Below are 23506 nucleotides of genomic sequence, written 5' to 3'. Positions count from 1 at the left end.
TTTCAGAAGCGGCGAAGAGCCAGGCAGACGACTATATCCTCCCCTTGTCCACATGAGACGAGGTCCCAGTCGATGATTTCGGACATCTCAGAGTCGGATCCGTTGTTGGCCATGCCGCACTGTAGATGAGCTGGGAGAGGGCGGAGCGACATGGACTCGGAGTAGAGTGGAGTGACAAGTGGCTAGGGTTTCGTATGGATGTCGATAGGGTGGGGATATTTGTGAGGTCAAGTTGGGCCAATGTGGGCTAGATCCGACGTGGTGGACGCGCTCGGACGCATCCAGGCCTCCCTACATCCACCGTAGATATGGGTTGGATTTGAGGGTTGTTAGTCAATCTGGATGTATAGGACTGGTGTGAGGGGTGCGGATGATTCACGTTTTCTTAACCGGTCAGTGACTGGGCCATCCACCCAGACGTATAGAAGCAATATTAGGGGTTTGGTTGTAGAAGCACTCATGCTGATTTTGGGGACAACGTTGGAAGTGGAGCCAACAACTCCCCTATCCGTAAAATAAGTTGTTGTTTACGGGAAGTTGGAGCAAATTAGAGTATCTCTAGCAAATCGCGCAAACCGGGCCATCAGGCAAAATAACCGCCGGTTTGCGGGACAGAGGGGGTTTGGCCGGCCCGAATAGATCCCGCAAATTCGACCGTCCTAGAATTTTTTTGTGGGATCCCGAATCCGCAGGCTCATTTCCTTCATATCTATGGGGTTTCGCTTGATTTTGCCGGCTCCCCTTTTCTTTGGCGCGAATGCATTTTCGCCCGCTTCCGTTCGCACCTCCACTCCCCGTCGTCACCACCGCACATCCTCGCCCGTTCTTGTTGCCCGCTACCCCGCGCCGTCTGAAAACTTCGCCGCTCTGCACCGCATCCATTCCATCAAGTTTCAGCACGGGGAGTGCCCATTTGTGTCCAAGGGCTCGCAGCCGCCGCTAGTGCCATGGATCTTCCCCGGAGCTTGGCACCCGGCCTTGTAGCAGGTGGATCCGGTTGGTTCCGGTGCCGGTGAGCCTCGGAATTAGTAGGGCTCGCCCCGCGCGCATCGGAGGAAGGGGCAACACGACTTGGCTTTGGCCGGCGGGGAAAAGAAAGGGGCGGCGCGGTACGACTTTGCTTCGGCCGGCAGGGGAGAAGAAAGGGGCGGCGCGGCTTTGCTTCGGCCCGCCGGGGAGAAGAAAGGGGTGGTGCGCCTTTGCTTTGGCTGGCTTCGGGTGAGGTATGTCCAACACGTGCGGGTTTGTGCTTGATTTGGCTCGGTTGAGGTTCGGGTGAAATTCATGGGTGATTTGAGTTCGTCCTCGCCGCCTTCGTCCGATGATTCGGACGTAGAAGAGATTATCCTGGACGACAATGTTGACAATCTAGTGTTGTTGCATTTTGTGGAGGAATTTAAGACGGGGCCAAAGAAAACTGACCAAAACTTTACCGCCTATACATTGTTGCATCTTCCTGTATAATTTTGGCGGGCTAGAAACCGCCTAAAACTTTACCATCCGCCCCAACGAAACCTTGCCACCACACCGCCTCGCGCCAGCCGCCCTGCACCGTCTTGCGTCGCTCCTCACCAGCGGCCGTCATGCGTGTCACTTGACTGGTGGGTCCTACGCTATTATCTATTTTTGTTTAACTAAAAGTAAAATAAAAGCGGATTTAGGGGGAGCTGTTTATGGGAACTGGTAAAAATAATTCTGGGACAACTTTCTCTAAATTTTACTGTCAGTTTTATGGGAAGTTTTTCAAAGGAGCTGTTGAAGTGGCTCCAAGGCCCGTGACCTCACATCCCGCGCGCAAGGTGTCCGCGATTTTCTCTTTTCGCGCGCGCTCGGCGAGTGGCGGGCGGGGAGGTCGCCTGCGCCGCCGACATCGCAGCGACTCTCCGGCTGGGCTCTGCTCCACCACCCAACCACCCTTTCGACGTACTACTCCAGGAGGATTCAACCGGCTGTTACCGGAGCCCGCGCCGTGCCCGTGCTGCGCCCGTGCGAGGACAACGCGACAAGGGACGAGCCTCGCTCAGTTCTGCAAAACCCCTCTTCTCTTTCTAATTTTGGGATATGTTTTCCGACGGATGTTCCATGATGTGTTTATTTCATGCCGCGCACATGCTACATGGTGAAAATACCAACTTCGCTCGAAACATCAGTATTAGCTGATGTAAGCCGAAACAGATGTCCCGATGCATGCCAGGTGTTTGTTAGAATGCCGACTTGTGGATACACTTGAAAACACGTCTGTTCTTGGTGCGAAACAATGCCCGCACCTACGGCAACCCCTAAATCCCTAAACCATCCGAGTGGCCGACAGGTGACAATCAGTATGGGACATGTGAAGTTCACGAATTCACAAGAAAAAGAATGTAACCTTGTACGTATGGAGCAAACACTTGGCTAGATGGTTCTGTTCAACCAGGTTTGGATAGGTATGTATGACGGTGTGCTTAAACAAGATTTACACATGAAAATTAGTACAAACAATCATCCGACTGGGACGAGTGTTGGCAGACTGGATGCCTAGGGTAAGTTGAGCTTTATCTATGAACCGTAAACATAATTAGCTGTTGTATGTCGAGCTACTTCAGTCCAAACTTTTACCATTTTAGAAATTTATTTAGCTGGAGGCTGCTTTATGTAATACCAGCTGAGCTGAGCTAGAAACGACTTGAACTTGAAACAGGTGCCACTCTTGTGCCAAAACTTCTTCTAAACCCCCAAGAGACAGCTGAAGCATTGCGCCTGTGGCCAATTGGTTGTAGACCTATGTTTTGCATCTCTTCTCCAGCTTCATTACCTCTTTCATTTCCTTCTGCCTGATCTCCCTTTTGGTCAGGTTGTGTCTTAGTTGTTGAGTTTTTCTTTTCATAAAAGTAAATCACCACGGCTATCAGAAGAGAAGAAGTCGAAACAACTCCACTAAGTATAAAAAGTCCTGTAAAACCATCCGGTGTGAGTTTTTCTGGATCAGGTGCACGCCCCGCGTTGTTGCAGTTGTTTTGATATCCGATTCCGATCCATTTCTTCTCAATTTGATTAATAGTGTCTCCTCCTATTACGCTGAGGATTGCCTTCGAGATGTCCCCAACTAGAGGAGATCCTTTTGGAAATGCCTGTTAAAGAAATTGAGTGTTCTGTTAGCTTATATCATAGCTCTAGCACACTTCGTATCCTGCTACGGTGATGCCTAACGCAAGATGAAATTGAACCCATGTGGTAGCAAAGAAGTCCAGATTGTCATGAGCCTAAGTGTCATAGAAACTAATTCTGTTGCACATACATGAACTTCTGTGGCAGCGCATATTGCTTGGTAAGAGCTAAGAAATTTAAATTCTTCTTAATATATATGAACGTATGTGGCAGCACATATTGACTTGGGAAGAAGTAAGAAACTACTTAGAAATGAACATGCATAATAGATTATATATTTGTGTGATAAACAAAGAGGATTTTTTCACTTGTATGGGTGAGTTGTACACGATTTCGAATTGAGTACTTGTGTATCTTAAAGAGAGTTAGTGTTTGTATATTTATTTTTTTACGCACAAAGTGCATCCAAAATTATGTAGTACCCATGGAAGCACATATTGTTTTCCCATTAACAAGTGGTGTTACCATCCACTTACTTAGGGGATAGCAGTATAGCACCTGTGGTGGCATAATCATTATCAAATTTCAATGATAAAATCAATCATTGTCAATTCATACAGTGGTCTTTTAGGGTATGCCACTGTATAGAATGTAATCCATTATTTGCCACTCCAGAGGTTGATTACTTCATGATTTGGCATATTGACTAGCTATTCATATTTATTTCTCTATTGCTCTTTTTCTTGAGAACTGCACGTCTTTCCACTAAGAAGAGACTAACAGTCAATGCGTTACTGGCTGGAGATAGCCTATGTTTCTGGATTAAATAGAAGGAAAAAAGGCATGACCTGAAGAAAATGAATTGAGCTTCTAAAATGACAGACAGATTAAAAGAATGATCCACAACTGGAACTATCCAACTGTCCAGCACTCAATCCATCTAGGATACTCTGATAATAAACCATTTTCTGGACTCTTCCTTGATTGTTGACACTAAGCACGAACAGAAAGTTGTGGTTAATTGGAAACCCTGTTATTCCTCTCCTTCCACACCATCCGAGCAACCAGGATGCGAAGGTACCAAAGCACTTCTTAAAACAGTACCGAGTACTGTGCATATGCGTCCTGGAAGTGATCCACCAATCACCATACTTTAACTCTCCTTATGAAATGCAAAAAAGGGGTTTCTTCTCTCTCTCACTCCACACCGCACATTCTCAAGGAATCTGGTGGTTCTCGCTAGCTACAAGGACAAGGCCAAAACTTGTTATGATGGTTGGCACTTCTTTCTGGTTGAGATGTGGGGGTAGATGATGCCCAGCTGTGCCCATCACATGCTATCACTCGTCCTGTCTTTCTCCTAATGGATCTGAGTATAAGGCAAAGCACTGGACCAGCCCTGGCAATTAGTGATGCATGAAGGCATTGGTGGTGAACAAAACTAGGCGGAGACCACAGCTGTGCTGTGATTTATTATGTATTTGGAGTTGAATCCATGCTATTTTGATGTGTTTATAACTTTATATTCTTGGTTGGCTATGGTGAAGTAGATCCTGACCTTAATGGTACAAAGTTTTGTCAAGTTGCAAATAATGGATTTCATCTTGCATAGTAGTAAATCCTATATGACCGCTCTATGAACTGGAATGATGAATTTTCTCGACTTTATTCGGATAAGATTGTTTGTATATGTAAGCTGAATTTTGTGCTTCCTTGTGGGTGTGTTTGTTCTTAAATTCATTTTCCAACTGTCTTCCCAAATTTATCTCTTTGAAGTCTTTTTAGTTTGATTTCTGATTATATTAACTTGTAATTTGGCTATTTCCCTACTAGCATGTCCCTTGGAAAACATGTAGCCTTTAGTTCATATGTATGTAGAGTTGACCACTTTAATCGCAATAGTATTCACTTAGTTCTCTTCTTCCCTTTATTGCCTGGTCATATTTATGGATGATTGTTTACAGGTTCATGTATTATGGCATGCACTATAATACTATATTCATGATTTTTTTCATATTTTTTGAAAACCTTGAGATACATCAACTTGATATGGTAGTAGCAACTGTATCCAAGCTCATATGCGACTTTCTGAAAGAAAGAAAAAAATACTAGATACTACTAGTAGTAGGCTAGTAGCACACTTTGTTGATTCAGTGTGAAGGAGCTATGTGATTAACGGCCATTTTATTAGTAAACATCAAATGTTCACAAAAGTGCATATGGTAATTATGTGAGCATTGGTTCAATATCATTTGCCCTCCACTCATTCACTTAGGAATTAGGTGTGCAAAGCTAGCAATGGTCCCATCTTACATAAAACTAGCAGCGATGAGATGCGTACAGGAATGTCTATGATATATTTGCATCTCAAACAAATTTAATGAAAGTGTGTTACTTACATATCCAAAACCTGCTGCTTTATAAAATGGAACCATAGTGTACCCTTTGCAGTTCCTTGCAAGAAATAATCTGATGTATGGGACTTCATGAATGAACGCAGCAATTCCACCATTTTTGCTTCCCTTTGAGAGCGCACTGTAAAATCCATCATAGGTATTATAGGTCTTGATCTTCGATCCGTCGAAATTGAGTTGTTCCAATATTCTCTCGACGTAGGAACCACGAATGCATCCTACATAGTCCCCGCTTTTGCGGAGTTCATGGATATCAGTTATAGTTGGATTTAGCTGTCGTATGGTAAGCATCGTTGCCAAGTTCGCGGTGTAGCTTGCTGACAATACAAGGAAGAAAAATACCCATACAATCAAAACTATCCGAGATAGTAAGCGTTCCACTCTGTCCTCTGAAATTTTTGATATGGAGTTCAATTAGTTTTTCAGTTATATGAAAGGAAAATGCAGGAACCCACATAACCGCATAATGTAGATGAAAGTCATGAAACGTAATATGTAAATTTCTACATATTGTGCTTATTAAGTTTTTCCGAGTGTGGGAATTGTTTGGTAGTCTAGTTATCTTATGGCTCACAACACGCAGAACAATGTTCAAATCCTGGAAACCATAGCTGCAAATTTTACCCCCCAACTTGTGGATGGGAATCAAACTCGGATCATCAGCCAGAGGCAAGTTACCACACCGCTAGGCTATGGTAGGTTTAATTATCAGTAATATGGTACTCCCTCTGTAAACAAATATAAGACGTTTTAGTGATCTAAAACGTCTTATATTTGTTTACACTAAAACGTCTTATATTTGTTTATAGAGGGAGTACAATGTATCTACGACAGAAGCTATTGCGTTGATAAGGTACTGAAATGGCTTACAAAGTAACCTAGCCATTTGAGCTACACCCCGGGCCTATCCAACTGCACGAGAATCTAATTTTCTAAGCTATCTCTACACATTCACATTCTTGCATCGTTTAGGCAACTAGAAGCATGTCTATTCACTACAACTTTGTAGCTTTGTTTGTTCCACCAACATTAAAACACTGTTTCTTCATGCAACTTGATACTTGATGTAAGATGCGATGCAAAAGTTCATTTTCTTTTATGGATTGGAAGTATTTTGATAAATATACTCACTGTCTCCAAACAGGGAAAAGAAGGTCATAATCCCGAGCTTTCTGGGAACTTCGCCCAGGATATTTGTGTTGTTTCCAAGAAACTCCAATAGCCAGAGAACAACCCATGTGTAGAAAAGTAATATGATACTTCCGAGCCACAGGTCACGTGATAATGGCTCAACGAAAATCCATGTGTTGTTAGTTCTACTGCTCTTGGCTGGAACAACCATTGCCACTCCTGATTCTGTGTACGGTAGAGTGAAGTCGACGTAAGACATTCTGTTCTCTGAGATTGTTATGTCTCCAATTGCTATATCGTATTTCTGCAAGTGCATCAAACAGAGTTACTTTACTGCCAGCAATGATGATGCTTAATCTTTGTTATGAAAGCTGTAACTATGCCATGAGGATATGAATAGGTTAGCTGAGAAGAGCCTAGCTATGCCATGTGGTCTTATCATGTAAAGATGACATGTATATTCTTTGATATAGTACTTTACCTTACGAGTTGCAAGCAACAGATATGGTGTTATTACAATTTTTTGCTACACTAGCATAGTACTTACAAGAATAGTTACCAGACCAATAGGGAAACATGATATGGTGGTTATACACACTATACAATGGAGAAATATGGCCCCAATCAGAATTCAAGTTGGGTATTTGTCCACGTCGCATCCTTTATATGGAAATCCGGGGCTTGGGGATCATTCCTTGACCCTTACTTTTTTTTGCGCAAAGAAAAGTAAGAGTCAAGGGTTCCCTTGACTCTTACTGATGATATTTTTTTTTACTCCATGAGAAATTGAACAAAAAGCTGCCAAATTGGCCTATTTCTTGCGCGTACCTATCAATTGAAGTATTTTGAGGATATTTTTAAAACTAAATTGAATGGAGAAAATAAGAACTGGAAGAAGAAAAGTTTTCTCAACACGGGGAGGAAGTCCCTTCGAAATTGGATTTGTTATTGTAAGGGGATTTTCAAGTATTATCTAAGGGAAGGAACAAACGAGGATAAGAGAAAATTGCTTTTAATTTATTTATCCACTTGAGATGTATTGCATACTATTCTTCCATTTTCATCCGAAAGGGATTTAAAAAAATCTATTTCACTATCTCATTCCATCTAGATCTAAGAAAGAACCCAATGCACTGAAATTCCTGCTCAACATCTCTCAATTGCAATACATTATTTGAGTGGGTTGTGTGCTATTATTTGTACATGGTTGCATTAAACTAAAATGTAGTACTCCCTCCGATCCATATTACTTGTCGCTGCTTTAGTAAAGTTGTACTAAAGCAGCAACAAGTAAAATGGATCGGAGAGAGTACATAAATGTGGGAGCAGTGAAATCATGGCATGCATATAAATTTACTTTTTGCAAAAATTTGATGCTGGAAGTTGAAGCCCTGATGCACTTACTACCTTAAGGTAAACTTGGTAAACAAAATCATCATAACCTCCAGTGCTTGTGTCATTCGTGGTGCCAAATGCCACATATTCATAAGGTAGTGCATAGGGAAGTCTTTTAACTGCCTCTTCGAATACATCAATTGAAAGGCCCTCTGCTTTAGTTGCCCCTGTGATAGGATCCTTTCCACTTGTCATAAATTGTGGGTATACACTTACGTGCACTCCTACTCGAAGCTTCTTCCTGTTCACAGCAGCTTCCCACCCTCTGGGTACCTCTGTTGATTTTCCTGGCCAAATTACCGGGTTTAGGTCAGAAGCTAAGCCTGAATGCCGTGTCATTGATTCTCCGTGATATAGTCGCCGGGAAATACCATTTTCTGCAGTCCAAAACCCAATTTCTTTCCACCCTTTATCAACTACATTTATTATCTGAAATGTAGAAGCTTGCAGCTGCCTGCCTGAAAGGTCAAAATGACCACTCAAACCTCTAAATTTGTATTGCAAGATGGTCTTTAGGAGATCCGGGCCATAAACAGAAGTTCCCAAGCTTGTCATGTTTCTTGCAACTGCTGGTTTTTGAAATGATGTTTTGTTCTTAATACCAAGGTTTTCAACTGCTTGCGCTACCGCCCATATAGTATCATAGCCCCAGAGTTCAAATATGCTTAGTTTCAGTGGTGGATCATTTGGGTTATCAATCTGTAATCTCCTGTTCCAGCGTATGGTGAAGTTATCCAGTTCCTCTGATTTAGGAGTATAAAACTTTACTCCTAAAACACCATTCATTGCTTCCATGACAGAAGGGTTCGTGGAGTCTATGACATTGGTTAGCCCATCTGTCATGATCCATACAAATCCTTTCTTCATCATACCAACCTCTTTTGCCATTGTGAAGAGGATCGAAGCCAGATCAGGTGACATATGCACCAAGAAGACCCTTGTTTGCATTGTCAATAACTTATAGAGTTCTTTGGTAATTTGTTCAGTAGTTGCTGACAGGGGGATCACACTCCGGTAGGGAACACGAACATCAATTTCTTGGAGGGCGTCAATGAGATGTGGTATGACACCTCTACCATAGTCAGTTTCTTCATAAATTGGCACCACCTGTCTCCACCCGTAGGCCTTGATTAGGGAGGCAATGCTATTCACTTGTGTAGAGTCACTCAATGTTGCACGAACAAAATATGGAAGACTGCCAGAGTAAAGAGATGGGCTTGTTGCTGTGAAGGAGATGACAGGGACCTGACTTTTATTCCCGAGATCCGATACAAATGCTGCTTGTGAAGATGTTTGAGGACCTATAATAACTTGGACGCTGTAATTCTCTAGCAGGTCGAGAGCTGTAAAGTTGCATAATCAAATTTCAGTCGAATGCACCTTTTTGCTGCCCGAAGCTTCGTAAATTCAGGATCAAAGAGTAAAGAAATGACATACAGTAGTTACTCAATATATGTTCATTCATAGCACTCTGTAGCGTGTATTTCTACTGTCCTAGCAAACTTACACTTGTGCAAAACAGGATTGCAAATTATTACAGATTTGCAGATGACCCTACAAATTTGAACCCACAATATTTGGATGAATGTAACTAAGCTTATTATCAGTATAAAGGATGATTACAGTTAGCTCTGTTTACTTGAGTTGCTTGTTTTGAAGTATGACATTTATAACCTGTATTACTAGTTATGCTGATAAGTAATGTTTACTTTACCTTTGATTTCATCACAGAACTTTTAGAAGCCTTTTATGGAGTATATTCAATGTTCTTTTACTACAATAACAATTCTAAGGAATGCTTGATTCTCCTTTTTCCATTTCAGGTCAGACCATAGGGATATTTCCTTGATCCATCTGGAGGATTTTTTTTTCAAGGTATTTTTGTGTGATTTTTCAATTGGAAGTAAACTTCATATTTCTATTGAGAAAAAAGTTCCTTGCGTAGAAATATTATTGCTAATAGCTCCATTGGATTTCTAAGTCCACATCCTACAATGGTTTTCCTATTTCCTACTGATCTGCTATGTTCTGATTTTTGTCGATAGAAGCGGTTGATTAGTGAATCTCTCTGTTAGTACTGAGAGAACAGTCCAGATATGAAGGGACTTCAACACTGGCTCAGGTCAAGCAATCGCGTTCACAGAACCTTATCATAAAAAGCACGCTAAAGCACTTGCCAGCAAAGATTTAGCTATGCATTGTGAAAAAATTATGTAATGATGAATATGTCATACGATTACATTTCAAAAACTACAGATGACCATACATCTGAAACCATGAGTAAATTTATTATCTCTGGGTATTGAAATTTGAACCCAGCCACTTCACAACAATTAGGTGGCTAACCGGATTACAACCGGGTAGCAACTGGCAGGAATCATTTTTGTTGTTAAGGTTTCTCAGACCAACAAACCCATCAAGGGAAAGCTAACCTAAACATAATCGGGTTATTAAATATGTATGCACTAACTTTCTGAGAGTAAAACTCATATAATATTTCATTGCAAAGAAGTGTAAATATTTGTCGGTAATAGTAAATTTAGTAGCCAAACACTGTCCTTTTGTATGTTTCTGAACTTTAGCGGGAGATATATGCTCAAAGTACTTCATTTAACAGGAATATTATAAAAAAATTTGTGAATAACAGGAATATTATAAGTTAGCTTTGTTAGTGTTTATTTATTTGATTTATATCTCTTCTGTCCATGGGCATTTGGTAGTTGGATGCCTATTGTTAAACAGATGGAGTATTATGGAGCACATGGAAAGTAAAGATATAGCCAAAAAAACACTCGTTCCTAAGTAATAATCATTAAATCCTTTTGATAAATGTTACTATCAAGCTCTTCCAACTTTGTCCATCGGTAGTGGCACAATGATAAATAACCATGTTATTTTCCATCAAAACTGTGTTCATAATATTGCACTTCTGTAGCTTCTACTAGAATGATGAAAGTCGGTTATATAAGTGCTACTTTGGAGATAGTGTAAAAAAAAGGTTGTACTTCGAAGACAATAAGAAGTTGAGAAAGCATATTTGTAATTGTATAAGCAAAGGAGGGAACAGGAAAAAAAGTTTTTCATGATAGGCTGCAGAACTTTTACCTGCTGATGCAGCTTCGATGCTGTTACTTTTGGAGTCCCTGATGTGGAGAACTACCTTCGGGCTGTAGTTTCTGTGGGCTGTGTAGAAGTCTTCCAGAGCCATCAAAATGCTTGTCCGCGCCATCTTGCCCCGCAATGATTCCAAGTTGAGGATCACTCCAACGGGGAACTCATCTGCTCCACTCGTGGTAGCATTTTGAGCTATGCCGGAGTGGATGATGAGTAACAGGAAGAAGGTGATTTGAGATGCTCTCTCCATTGACAGTGCTGCAAGGTTTGTGAAGTATTTTGTCCCCAGAATCCAAGTCTACTGTGGCTTTTATAAAGTTGGTTTCTTCAAGCTAAAAGCTTAGCATGACGGCGTAGGTGACTACACTTTGATGCCTTGAGCCATGCATATTTTATTGCAGAGGGAATGATTCTAATTTGTACCTCATTTCAGTTGTAGTTTCCGAAGGTCAAATGACGTAGCATGGCCGGCCAAGCAGTTTAAATATGAATACCTAGCTTAGGACATGCTGCAATGATAGAGTTCTATAATAGTGGAGTACTCCTTCTCTGCATGTTACCCAGGTACTTAAATACTAACTGACCAGTAGCTCCTTCCATTCAATCTTGCAATATATCACTTGACAGTGACCGCAGCTGTTATCTAATTGTTTTCAAACGTTTGCTCTATGTCCTGAAGCAACTGAATTCTGTTGGCACGATTTTTGCTGTTTATATAAATTCCAATTGGCCCCCTTTTAATATGTACTGTCAAAACCAGATGAATGTGACAATCGGGTTTATCTACGTCAGAGTGCGCGTGTTGACATTTGAGAAAGGGAAATTCGTGGAATTATCTTGATTGCTTACTTGTAGGAGAAAACGAATTGCCGGGGTAGTCTCGCTGTCCAAAGAATTGTAGTACCTACGTAAACTACCAAAATCTATATGGTGGTTCGTTAAAAAAACTAATTTTCTATTTAATCCACTCCTTGTGGAGCGGTATATTATTCGGCACGGGTTTCTACGTAAACTACCAAAATCTTTTTTTTTTAGGTTTTTAGGTCTTTGATTTAACATAAAAAATATATGGTTAGAAACTACATTTGACAACGAATCTAAAGATATAAAGTTAGTACAAAGTTGAGTCACTTATTTTAGGATGTAGGGAGTATTTTATATAAAATATAATACATGTTTCCCTATTTAAATTGAAGACCTAAATATTCATGCCCGGCTAATATACCGGCCCACAGGGAGTAATTTAGCATGGCTGTTGAGTGGAAACCTATAATTTTCTAGACCAATGATGACAAAGTCAGACAAGAACTTGCACATGCATTTGAGCTATCTGATCTCTATAATAACATTTTAGATGCCAAGGAGGTGTATATCAAGAGTGCACTACATTACGGCAATCATATTAGTGTACTACAAGCGATACCAACAGAGAAATTGTCTATTTATTTATTTTCTGCGCGGAGAAAAGTTGTGTGCTGATGAAAATATCGACAGACCATCTGCAACTGGCAAAGTTGAGTCACCTTTCGTGCCACAATATGTGAATTTGCAACAACACAAAAGGTGCAAAAGTATTGACTATTTGTGTGGTGTAGGAGGAGAGACCCCTGTAATTTTAAAGGTGCAAATTCAAGGAAATTCCCTAGCCCAGGAAGACTGAGCTAGACAGATTTCTCAATTAATTAACCGTGGGATCGCGAGGAAGTCAAGGAACTCGGGCACTGCAAGATGCTCCTCCTACTCTGCTACTATGCTTCCATAGTTGTGTGTGTGTACCATGTGTATGTCTTTTGTTTGTAAAAACTATGCACCATTCTAGGCGCTTGTGTAAATGTAGCTAGTCGATTCCTCTCATCTCAAAAATGAAAAGCAATAAGTTAGTCAATGGCGATGCAGACGATTTTGTTGTAAATCCATATCAAATTGTATTCTATAAATAACCTCCTACTTTGGCCCAAGAAGCATTTCATGCTGTAATGTCAAGTTAATGTGCCTTTGTTTTGTGGTCGCAAGTAGCTGAATGATTATGCTGGACGTTTGAGAATTAGGAAATGATTTTTATAGAAATTTGGAATCTTTAGGAATTTTTTTTCTTATGGTGGTCGTTGAATCCTACATGATTTTTTTCCAAGGATTCTATATTTCATAGGAATTTTAGCGTCAGCTTAAACCCTTGGAGAGATTTTTTTAATGCAATTGAACAAAAGAAAATCGCTTATAGGATTCAAAAAGGCATTGATATCGTAATCCTTTTGTTTTTTTTTCATTTCTACGTGCCCTCGAATGCCTATAGTGTTGGCAGATTGTTTTGTGAATAATAACAGGCTCAATAAGACATGCTCCCTCCGTAAAGAAATATAAGAATGTTTAGACTTTAGACACCCTGCTCCTTCCCAGTTATGCTGACGAACCAGGCCCACATGTCAGACACCCTGCTCCTTCCCAGTCTTCGAGCCCCGCGGCCGCATTCCTCCACCTGCCACCGCAACGGGTCCTCCTCATGCCGCGCTGAGGGGTTCGCCCACCCGCCGTCTCGACGGATGGAGGAGCCCATCCGGCGCCCGGCGAGCCTGGCGGCAACCGGCAAGGTACGTCGAGATTCGATCAGTTCTGCCGAGCGCAAACTTCCGAAATGAACTCTTGCTTCCCGTCCCTCCTTAAGATCGAAATTCGATCCCCTACTATATGCGTTCGCGGATGTGCTACCGGAATTTTGCAGAACACTAGTTTGATGTGTTGGAATTTATGGGGGCAGACGGATAGTGCAGCCAAGGTGTTCGTTAGAATGCCTGCCTCGTATTTTCCAGGTTGCGAAACGAAGTGATGATAATTGGATGATCCACGTCCACCTCCTTTCCGTGTGAAAACCTGAATATACAAAGTATGTACAGAAATAGTCTCTACAAGGAGTGTATAGCCTTGATTTTTTCAGGAAAACTACAGTAGTATATGATAGACCGAGACAGGTGATGCCCGGAAGGGTGAAGCATAAAACAGACTGAAACTTTACTTGATTTTGCATCCATAGGAAGCTCCACACACCCAAAGTTCAGCCAGGCTTTCCCCGCAGTTAGTTGTGGATCTTTGAGCTTGGAAGGTGATCTTTGCTCAGCTTGGAACTAGCTTGATCCACTTAATGACATTCTACTTTTGTCTCCCCTGCGAATGATTTATGGATCAATATGAGTCAGTGACGTTGCCTTGTTATTTTGTGTGAATCCACAGCCTATATTGTTGGTTCTAACTGTTCTGGTAGCTGGTCACTCTGTGTTCGAACTGAGTGGCACTGTCAATGTTGTCTGCTTCTCTATATCACTGCAGTTTCCGTGTTCATTGCTGTTTTGATCTCCTTGTTCTTCCTGTGAATCTCCATTTTCTCCTTGTTGCCTGTGTCCACACTCATTTTGATCGTCTTCTTTGCTCCATGCATTTTCTTGATATTTTTTGTAGAGGTTCATCAGCATGGCTACAGCAAGGGAACAGGTTGTCACGATCCCAGTTAGGAGGAATAACCCCCCAAAACTTTCAAAGGTGATAGCGCCTGAACCATCAATTTTATCCTCATGTTGATGGCTGTTTTGATATATCCATTTCTTTTCAATTTCATTGATACTATCTTCTCCTGTTATGTTGAGTATTGCCCTTGACATTTCAGCTCTTAGTGGTGATTGCTTGGGAAGTGCCTGATTACCAAAGAGATCATTATTATAAGCTTGCACAAGCTAACACACAAAGAATTCTATTCATCATAATATCTGACTATAAAAGCCTGAAAAGTAAAATTTCCATTGGGCTGAATATTCTTAGCTAACAAGATATAATGGAAGATGGTCAATGATGGTGTTGCTTAGCAGCAGTACCATACTTTCACACTATCATACTAAAAGTTGCTCAAGCAGTACAAAAATTCAGTAATCTGACCATAGGGCCTGTTTTCAGGTTTAGTTTGTGGTTGTTGTGTTGTGATGTACTCCTAGTGTCAAAAAACGTCTTATATTTTGATACGGAGAGAGTTACTTATTTTTGAAGTTGCTTTAAGAAGGAAGTTGTGAAAAGTCTATTACTCTGTTTGATAAATCAGACCAGAGTTAGATATAGTGTTATCGAATGGTTGACCTCCCACATTACATCTCATATGTTCTCGAATGCAGATTATGCAATTCGTTTTAGAAGAGGAAAAAACAGACTAACTAAACGCCAAGGTTATCTAGAAGCAATCCATCCAACCGAGATTATTTATCATAAAAATGAATGGCTTAAGGGGGTGAAGTCCCTCTGTGCTTATATTTTGATACGGAGAGAGGCTCCTGGAAATGTGACCATGAAGGGTCGATCCCAGGCTGGTGGAAGACCACCAGCACGGCTACCATCCAAGCTATTGCTTGGTCTCCAAGATTATTTATCATAATCCACTGCAGCGCCAAATGGAAATATCAGCTCATATAATTTTTTTGATAGAAAATGGATGGATCTATTTTTATGTGATGGTTGTTGCTTGCCTCTTCTATATTGTTGTATATGGTAGTTAAGCTTACATTGATGATCCCCATAGGGTGCGGTCAGTGAGAGTTCATTATTGGGGACAGACAGACTAGAAAAGGGCATCGTTTTCACTTTGACATTTATCTCCACCCTTTTTCAACTTTTCATTCAGTCAACTGGAAGATAAATTATTCATCGTATGCTATTAGATAGCCTCACTATTTCTATTTTTATTTCGTAACTTCGAATTTGTATATAGCAATCTTAGGGGACGTGGTATGTAGAATTGAAGGAGAAACATGAGCATAACATTTTACTTGACTTGCTAGCAAACTTCAATGCAGATTTTTTTTTCAAGAGATTAAAACAAAGCACCCTAGTGAGTGAGTTAAACTTACAAATGCAAAACCTGCACTCTTGTAGATAGGTCCCACCATTGTGTAACCTTTGCTGTACTTTGCAAGAAACAGTTTGATGTAGGGGATTTCATGTACAAGCGCAGCAATGCCACCATCTTTGCTTCCTTTAGAAAGAGCAGCAGCGAAATCTTCCTGTGTTTCGTAGGGCCTCATCTTTGATTTTTCAAAACCAATATCCACCAGTAGACCCTCTATATAGGAACCACGGTGGAACCCTACATATTCTCCTTTCCTCTGGAGTTCATGAACATCAGTCACTGTTGGTGAAAGCTGCTGTACAGTCAGCATTGATGCAAAGCTTGCTGTATAACTTGATGTAAGTACCAGAAAAACAAACATCCATACAAGTAGAACAATTCTGGATAGAAATCGTTCCAGCTTCTCCTCTGCAATAATGATGAAGATATTATTGAGACAGTAAACAAACTTGAAAGCTGGGATACTGCAATGCATAACATTCCAGGACTTGATTGGGATACTGCAATGCATGCCATTGGAGGACTTGCTTGAAAGCATATGCAATATCTATTTCTTGGTATGATAAATGCAAGTCTTACCATCATTTTTTTCAATTGACGCTATAATTTTTTTTCCTTTAGTGAAGCGCAATTATGAAGAACAGGTGTATTGCTTTCATGTTTCTAAAGCAGATACGTACTAGCATTAGTTCATCCCCAGCTAGATTTGAACTAAAACCACAACAATAATTATGGAACGAAGGGAGTACTAATTAGACAGATCTAGGTTCTTATGCTGAGAAACATTAAGATAAGTTTAACTAAAATGGGGTCATACAGATGATTTTCTTTCCTAAAAGTTGTGGAGGTGCAGTTTAGTTAGATCACTGCAGTAATCTTTTTCGAAGGAATCTTTCGGCGCTTCTTATTTTCATGCAGTGCAACGTATACTTTGTCTATGCAACTGAAATACTTGTTCAAAATTAAGCAAAGATCTAGGAAACTGTAATGTTTACTCAACTCTCTTCAAAAATGGAGAAGAACATTGTAATCCCCACTTGTTTGAGTGAAAAGGGACCATGTACATGTTGATTGCCATTTAGATACTCCAGAAGCCAGGCAACAACTCCTGTGTAAATAAAGAATATGATGCTTCCAAACCACATTCCAGTGCTCAATGGTTTCAAGAAAATCCACATATTCTTGATCATGTTTTCCTTGACTGGAACAATCATCCCTACTCCAGATTCTGTGTACGGTACAGTGAAGTCGACATACAATGATCTATTGTACCTTACAGTAATATCTCCAACCGCTATGTCGTATTTCTGCAATGGCATGAATCAGCTTCATATATTTGAGAAATAAGAAAGTGATGATCTACTTCTAAGAATGATTAAACACTGGAAGTAAATTGTTCAATAAGAGGAAAATATTTTAGCATGCAAAATAGACTTTTGATTTGCTTTGAGAAAAACAAAATACAATGAGCCTTTCTATCTGACATCCTTCTATGTAAAATAAAATAGGAGCCTGGTTTCAATTGAAAGCAGAACAAAACACTGGATGAAAATGTGGAACTAAGTTAATATCTTGTAAAATGTTTTAGCTACTAGAGTTTTCTTCTTAACAGTGGAATGTATGCAGCTTCTAGTTTCTGCAATGATAGATTAAGAAATTGAAACCAAATCTTTCGTAATGTATTTCTTACCTGAAGATAAACTTGATAAATAAAATCGTTATAGCTTCCTGTAGTTGCTGTATCAGCTGTGTCAAATGCCAGGTACTCATAAGTAAGTGCAAAAGGTAGCCTCTTTATTGCCTCCTCAAATATGTCAATTGAAAGGCCACTCGCACTTGTTACATTTGTAACAGGATCTCTGAATGTCTTTATAAACTCTGGGCAATTGCTCGTGTGCACACCGACTCTAAGCTTCTTACCACTTATAGGAATTTCCCAGCCCCTCGGTATTTCAGTTGACTCTCCTGGCCAAATTACAGGATTTAGATCAAGCATTGAGGCTGATCCTGTTGTTTTTAAGCCATTTTGATTCAACTGCCGTGAAAGTCCACTTTTCACACTCCAAAACCCGATTTCTCTCCAACCTCTCCCAACCACATTTATTATTTGGAACACAGAAACTTTAAGCTGTTTGTCTGTAAGGTCAAAGTCGCCACTTATACCTCTAAACTTATTTTGTACAATTGCTGCTAAGAGTTTTGGACCATTTGGGGAAATAACCATGGATTCCAAGCATGTGGAGTTCTTAATGGACCATGGTTGCTTATTTGGGGCACTGGATATCCCAACCTTTTCTGCTGCCTGTGCTAATGCCCATATCGTATCATAGGCCCGTAGTCCAACAATGCTTAGTTTATTGAAGGGTGATTCATCTGGGTTATCCTGTTGGTACATTCTGTTCCACCTTATGGAGAAACTATCAAGCTCTTTTGATTTGGGGACATGGTACCTTACTCCCAGTACACCATTCATCACCTCGGTCACACTTGGATTGAGTGAGTCGATGATGTTTGCTACTCCGTTTGTAGTAATCCACGCAAATCCTTTGTCCATCATCCCTGCCTCTTTGGCCTTTGTAAAAAGAAGGGAAGTCATCGTGGATGACATATGAACAATAAACACCCTTGTTTGCATTGTCATCAACTTATAGAGTTCTTGCATCATGATTTCACTTGTTGCTGATGGAGGGATAACACTCTGATACGGGACATGAACATCACTCTCTTGAAGTGCACTAATGAGGTACGGTAGAATGCCTCTACCATAGTCGGTGTTTTCATATACTAGCACCACTTCTCTCCATCCATAGGCTTTTACAAGCGAGGCAATGCTATTCACCTGAGCTGAGTCATTCAATGTTGCACGCACAAAATATGGCATAGTATCTGAAGTGAGAGAGGGGCTTGTTGCTGTGAAGGATACTGTGGGGACTTGGGTTATATTTCCAATCTTGGAGATGAATACAGCTTCTGATGATTTCTGGGGACCAATGATGGCTTGCAGTTTGTAATTATCCAGTAATTCAATCGCTTTTGAAATTGCATAAGGAAATTTCGGTCAGATGGTACTAGTTTAATAGCGAAGAAACAACATCATAACACATAATAAAGCATACTATATAAAAAATGGCGAGTTTAGGTTTTTGTGTGTTCGTGTTGCTTGTGACGTTTTCTATTTTCTTGATCATCTGACACCTGTTTGCCTAAGCCTTATACGACTCCTATAACTAAGACTGTTTTATCCTTGATGAAATGATAACACACTCTGTTTACATGTTCTTTCATTTATACTCATAATACTATCAAAAGGGGTTTGATTTGACTCATTTGGAGAATTGTGTCACTATGTCAGTTATGGTTTGCAATTGCCAATAAACATATATTTTCTCGATCTGTGATTTTTATAGACTCTGCTTGGCTTACCATTAGGGTTCTCCTACTAAGGAACTGATCAGATGCTAATCTAAATATGACTCTTGTTTAAGGTGTCAAATGCTTGATAACTCCAAATAATTTAAGTACAACTCTTGTTTAAGGTGTCAAATGCCAATATAAATATGTTCTTCTTGTTTAAGGTGTCAAACTATGGAAAATAGGAAAACTAAGTCCTTCCGTTTTCCTGAATCCTGACAACTTAACTTTGACATACTGCAGACACATACCTGCTGATGCAGCCTTTACATCACTTGCCATGGAATCCCTGAAATGGAGTGTCAGCTTTGTGCTGTAATTCTGGTGGACCGCGTAGAAGTCTTGGACGGCCAGTGAAATGCTGGTTCGTGCCACTTTTCCCACCAGCGAGCCCAGATTGAGGATCACTCCGACATGGAACTCGTCTGCTTTGCCGGTGGTGTTCTGAGCTACGCCGGGATCGACAAGGAGCAAGAGCAAGAGGAAGAGGATTGCTCGGGGTGTTCTCTCCATTCCGTGGGGCACCGCAAGTTTTAGATTCTTTGGTGCTGAGATGCACTGCATTGCACCCTCTTATGTAGGATTCCGCTTGTTGAAGACTTTTCGGCTTAACAATTGTGTCACTGGTCAAACTGAAAGTTGCAAGGCAAATCCGCTCAGCTGTGACAGATTAGTTGTCTATTAGCAGCATCTTTCGTCGTGTACTGTTTCTCTCTTGACTTTGGTGTTCATTTGCAGCTAAATTACCGGGAATATCAATCGGTGTTGCCTCTGCATAAACTAGTAGTTCGCCAAGAACATATAAACAAACAAAGGAAGCAAGATCGCGTACTGCCCCTATCGGGATTTATAAGTGGGGCATGGGTTTTTAGATTTTTAATTTGACACGCATGTTTTGTTAGTCAAACTGAAGACCTAAAAACCCGTGTCCAACATATAAAACCGGATGAAGAGAGCAGAATGAATTGATTGATGGATTATGTCCTCTGATAAGGAATCTACATAAGGGTGGCGTGACTACATATATTTGATTTGTAATTTGTCTGTTCCAATAAACAGGGGACTTGTGCAATAAACGTTGACGTTAAAATATTTTGTGGAGCGTTGACGTTTCCTGCTTTTGAGACGTTAAAGTATTTTGGCATACAAAGTCCAAAGATTACGAATTAACAACTGAAACTCTTTGTAACCCTAGGCATCCTCCTCCTTTATAAGACACTGAAACTCTTCGTAACCCTAGGCATCCTCCTCCTTTACAAGACGGGGTCAGGGCTAGCCTAGAGACACCTTGCATCTAATCTAGTACTTTTGATAGAGCTTACTATTCACCATTGTAATCCCCTCTCACAAGGCACCCTTACCATCAATCCAATCCAAGCAGGAGTAAGGTATTACCTCTATCATGAGGGTCCAAATCTGGGTAAAATCTTCGTGTGCTCCCTAGTGTAATACTTCCAATCAGGCATATCATCCTATGGTGACTACTACTGGTTTCATACACCGATAGTTGGTGCGCCAGGGAACTGACTGTGTGGCCCGGTAAACCGGTCCAGATGGGGTCTCTGGTCCAAACTGATGTCTTTGCTCTGGGTCAGAGGATCACCATTGCCTAGAGCTTCATCGCCAACTTGGCAAGGCGACTCGTCATCATTAGCGATGGAAGGTCTTGGTTGATTTCCTTGTCGAGTGGACTGAGGCCCAGCAAATCCCCAAGTGTGTCGACCTCAAGCATTGGAGATATATTTTGACGGCTCCATGATGCTTCTGGGCTTGGGGGTCGGCGTTGTCATGATGTCCCCGAAAGGGGCAAGATGAACTATGTGCCTCCAACAATGCAGTCGAGTATGAAGCCCTCCTCCATGGTCTCTGCCTTGCTGTCTCCATGGGCATATGACGGTTCGTCTATAGCAGCGACTTCGGTCTTATCGTTCAATGGGTCATGAAGCCCTTCGGTAGGAAGGATCCAAAGATGGCGACTTATTGCTTCGAGGTGCGCTGACCCAAATGCCAGTTCGGCACCCTCAAGCTTCATGACATCATGCGCTCTGACGGTTGACGCCCATGCGAGGATGGGCGCCCTTTAGGACCAGGTCCCGTCGGACACCTTGTCGGAGCACCTCCATCAAAACGGAGCCAGATCAAGAACTCGAAGGCTAGGGAGCGATGATCTTGGCTGTAATCCTGGAGTGGACTAAACCAATCCTTGCTTATCTCCTAAAAAAGGATTTCCCGGAGGACAGAAACGCCGTCAGGCTCCAACGCAAGGGTAGGTGCCGTCATGGAGTCCGCAACCGCTATCACCACTAGGTAGAGGTGGCCGAGAGTCTGCACCAGGTGGAGGTATCCGGGTGGTTGCGCATCGAGCGCGCTGCGGCGGCCGGGCAGGGATGCCGCAACGCCTGGCGGGTCTTCCGCCACTGGAAGGACATCAGCTTGCGGCGGCCGGGCATGGATGCCGCAACGCCTGGCGGGCCTTCCGTCACTAGAAAGACGACGACTCCGACGATGGCAGCACGTAGGATGGCTCGACAACAACGGAGGTCCCTAGGGCCAAGGTGGCCATGCGTGCAAGGTCACCGTTCGGTACCCCATTTATTTTAGGTTAGGTTAAAATTTGTTAATTTTCGTCCATTTAGTTATAAATGTATCAAATTTAACAAATTGTGTGTGTTTAACATGAATTTCCTGTGTGTTTGTGTTTGAAACGTTTGAACTGGTCCGAACATTTGTTGTCTATGGTTGGATAGCCCCCGCCCCTATAAATGTCCGCAGACATGTCCGGACGTGTCCACGGCATTTGATGAGGTCCATATTGATCGTTCACGTTGGAGTTGCCCTTATTCCTAGCGTCGCCGGCGGCCCCTTGCTGAAAACCATTTAATAAATGAGTCTGTCTAGGACACATTTAGATGTAACATAACTATGTCACATCTAACCTAATGTCCACTATGTTTGTGATCTATTTTTTTTGTCCTAGTTTTTTTTTGTTCCTTGTTGCTGCCTTATTTATGGGAGCTTAGATGTGACATCCTTAGAAAACATCTAGACGTGAATTAGACAAACTGTTAATAAATTGCGAGTATGCTTCAAATCTTAATCCACAGCACATTTTAATCACATTATCATTTACTAAAAGTAGCAAACAATGATCAGAAATTGCAAAGGACTGAGGCAACATCTTAGCAGTTGAGAAACACATCTCCCAATCCATGTTGGAGATGCCCGGTCCAACTTGACCAGAGTTGGAGGGGACTGCTCGGAGCAGCGTCCAATCAACGGGATCTCATGTAAGGCAGAAGAGTTTAGCATCTCATGTAAGGCAGAAGAGTTTAGCCTACGGCAAAATCAAGCCATTCGACATTGGCACATATTGTCGTTGTTCAGTAAAACAACACCCAGTCAACGAAATCTCATGCGGCAAAACCGAGCCATACAACATCGGCAGATATTATCATTGTTTTTGTCGTGGTTTCAAGACAACTCTAACACGGCTCATCAAATTGCTCCTAAATGTCAGACCAAATTATTCAGACCTTTTTTGCCATTCAACAATAATATTCAAATTTGTCCTAATTCGAAATGTCGGCAATATGGTTCTATACATGTTGTCATTCTTTCACTTACCGAAAGGGGCTCTTCATCATCTTGATTACTTTAGAGCCATATTTTTTGGCAGTGTGATAATGAATCCAAGAAATATCGACCGGCTAGGTGGAGCGTATTATGCTGACCTAAAAGTCAAGGGGGCCTTGGGATTCAAGATCTTGAGATTAAAAACATCATTTGTTTTAGTAAATGGATTTACACACTACTCACTGAGAATGGGGTGTGGCAGAAAACCATTCGTAACAAGTACATAGGGTCCAAAGCAATTTCTCAAGTTCATTATAAACCCGGTGATTCACATTTTTGGTGTGGCGTGATTTTTTCGCGAATACGCAACGATTGCGTATCATTTCATTGATAGAGAGGATAGAGAACAAAGGTTGCCGTCCTTAACCGTGTACACAAGATGGCGCGGGTAAGGAAGCAGAGAGCATAGGGGGAGGGTGCTCAGCCTCAATACAAAGGGTTC

At 41.4% G+C, this 23506-nt stretch overlaps 2 protein-coding genes and 1 long non-coding RNA gene across 3 annotated transcripts; 1 reads left to right on the top strand and 2 right to left on the bottom strand.

Annotated features, from left to right (window-relative positions):
* Positions 1–2413: 2413 nt before the first annotated feature.
* On the bottom strand, positions 2414–11391 carry LOC123124834 (glutamate receptor 2.8). The gene is made up of 5 exons (XM_044545385.1): positions 11133–11391; positions 8040–9370; positions 6633–6936; positions 5487–5890; positions 2414–3110 (listed from the first exon to the last, which is right to left on the bottom strand). The coding sequence occupies exons 1-5, from the start codon at positions 11389–11391 to the stop codon at positions 2655–2657; spliced, it is 2754 nt and encodes a 917-aa protein (XP_044401320.1). The 3' UTR covers positions 2414–2654.
* A 2142-nt stretch (positions 11392–13533) lies between these two features.
* Positions 13534–20147, top strand: LOC123121584 (uncharacterized). Its single transcript, XR_006459786.1, has 2 exons — positions 13534–13729; positions 19675–20147. It is a non-coding gene; the product is annotated as an uncharacterized lncRNA (long non-coding RNA).
* Positions 14061–20041, bottom strand: LOC123121583 (glutamate receptor 2.8). Its single transcript, XM_044541604.1, has 5 exons — positions 19683–20041; positions 17711–19050; positions 17021–17327; positions 16022–16428; positions 14061–14824 (listed from the first exon to the last, which is right to left on the bottom strand). Exons 1-5 carry the CDS (start codon positions 19993–19995, stop codon positions 14402–14404), a joined length of 2790 nt encoding a protein of 929 aa, XP_044397539.1. The 5' UTR covers positions 19996–20041; the 3' UTR covers positions 14061–14401.
* Positions 20148–23506: the final 3359 nt, after the last annotated feature.

The sequence above is a fragment of the Triticum aestivum genome, chromosome 5D (genome assembly GCF_018294505.1).
Source record: "Triticum aestivum cultivar Chinese Spring chromosome 5D, IWGSC CS RefSeq v2.1, whole genome shotgun sequence".
Classification (NCBI taxonomy): domain Eukaryota; kingdom Viridiplantae; phylum Streptophyta; class Magnoliopsida; order Poales; family Poaceae; genus Triticum; species Triticum aestivum.
The sequence above is the reverse complement of the archived record's forward strand: the minus strand, read 5'-3'. Positions and strand labels throughout refer to the sequence as shown.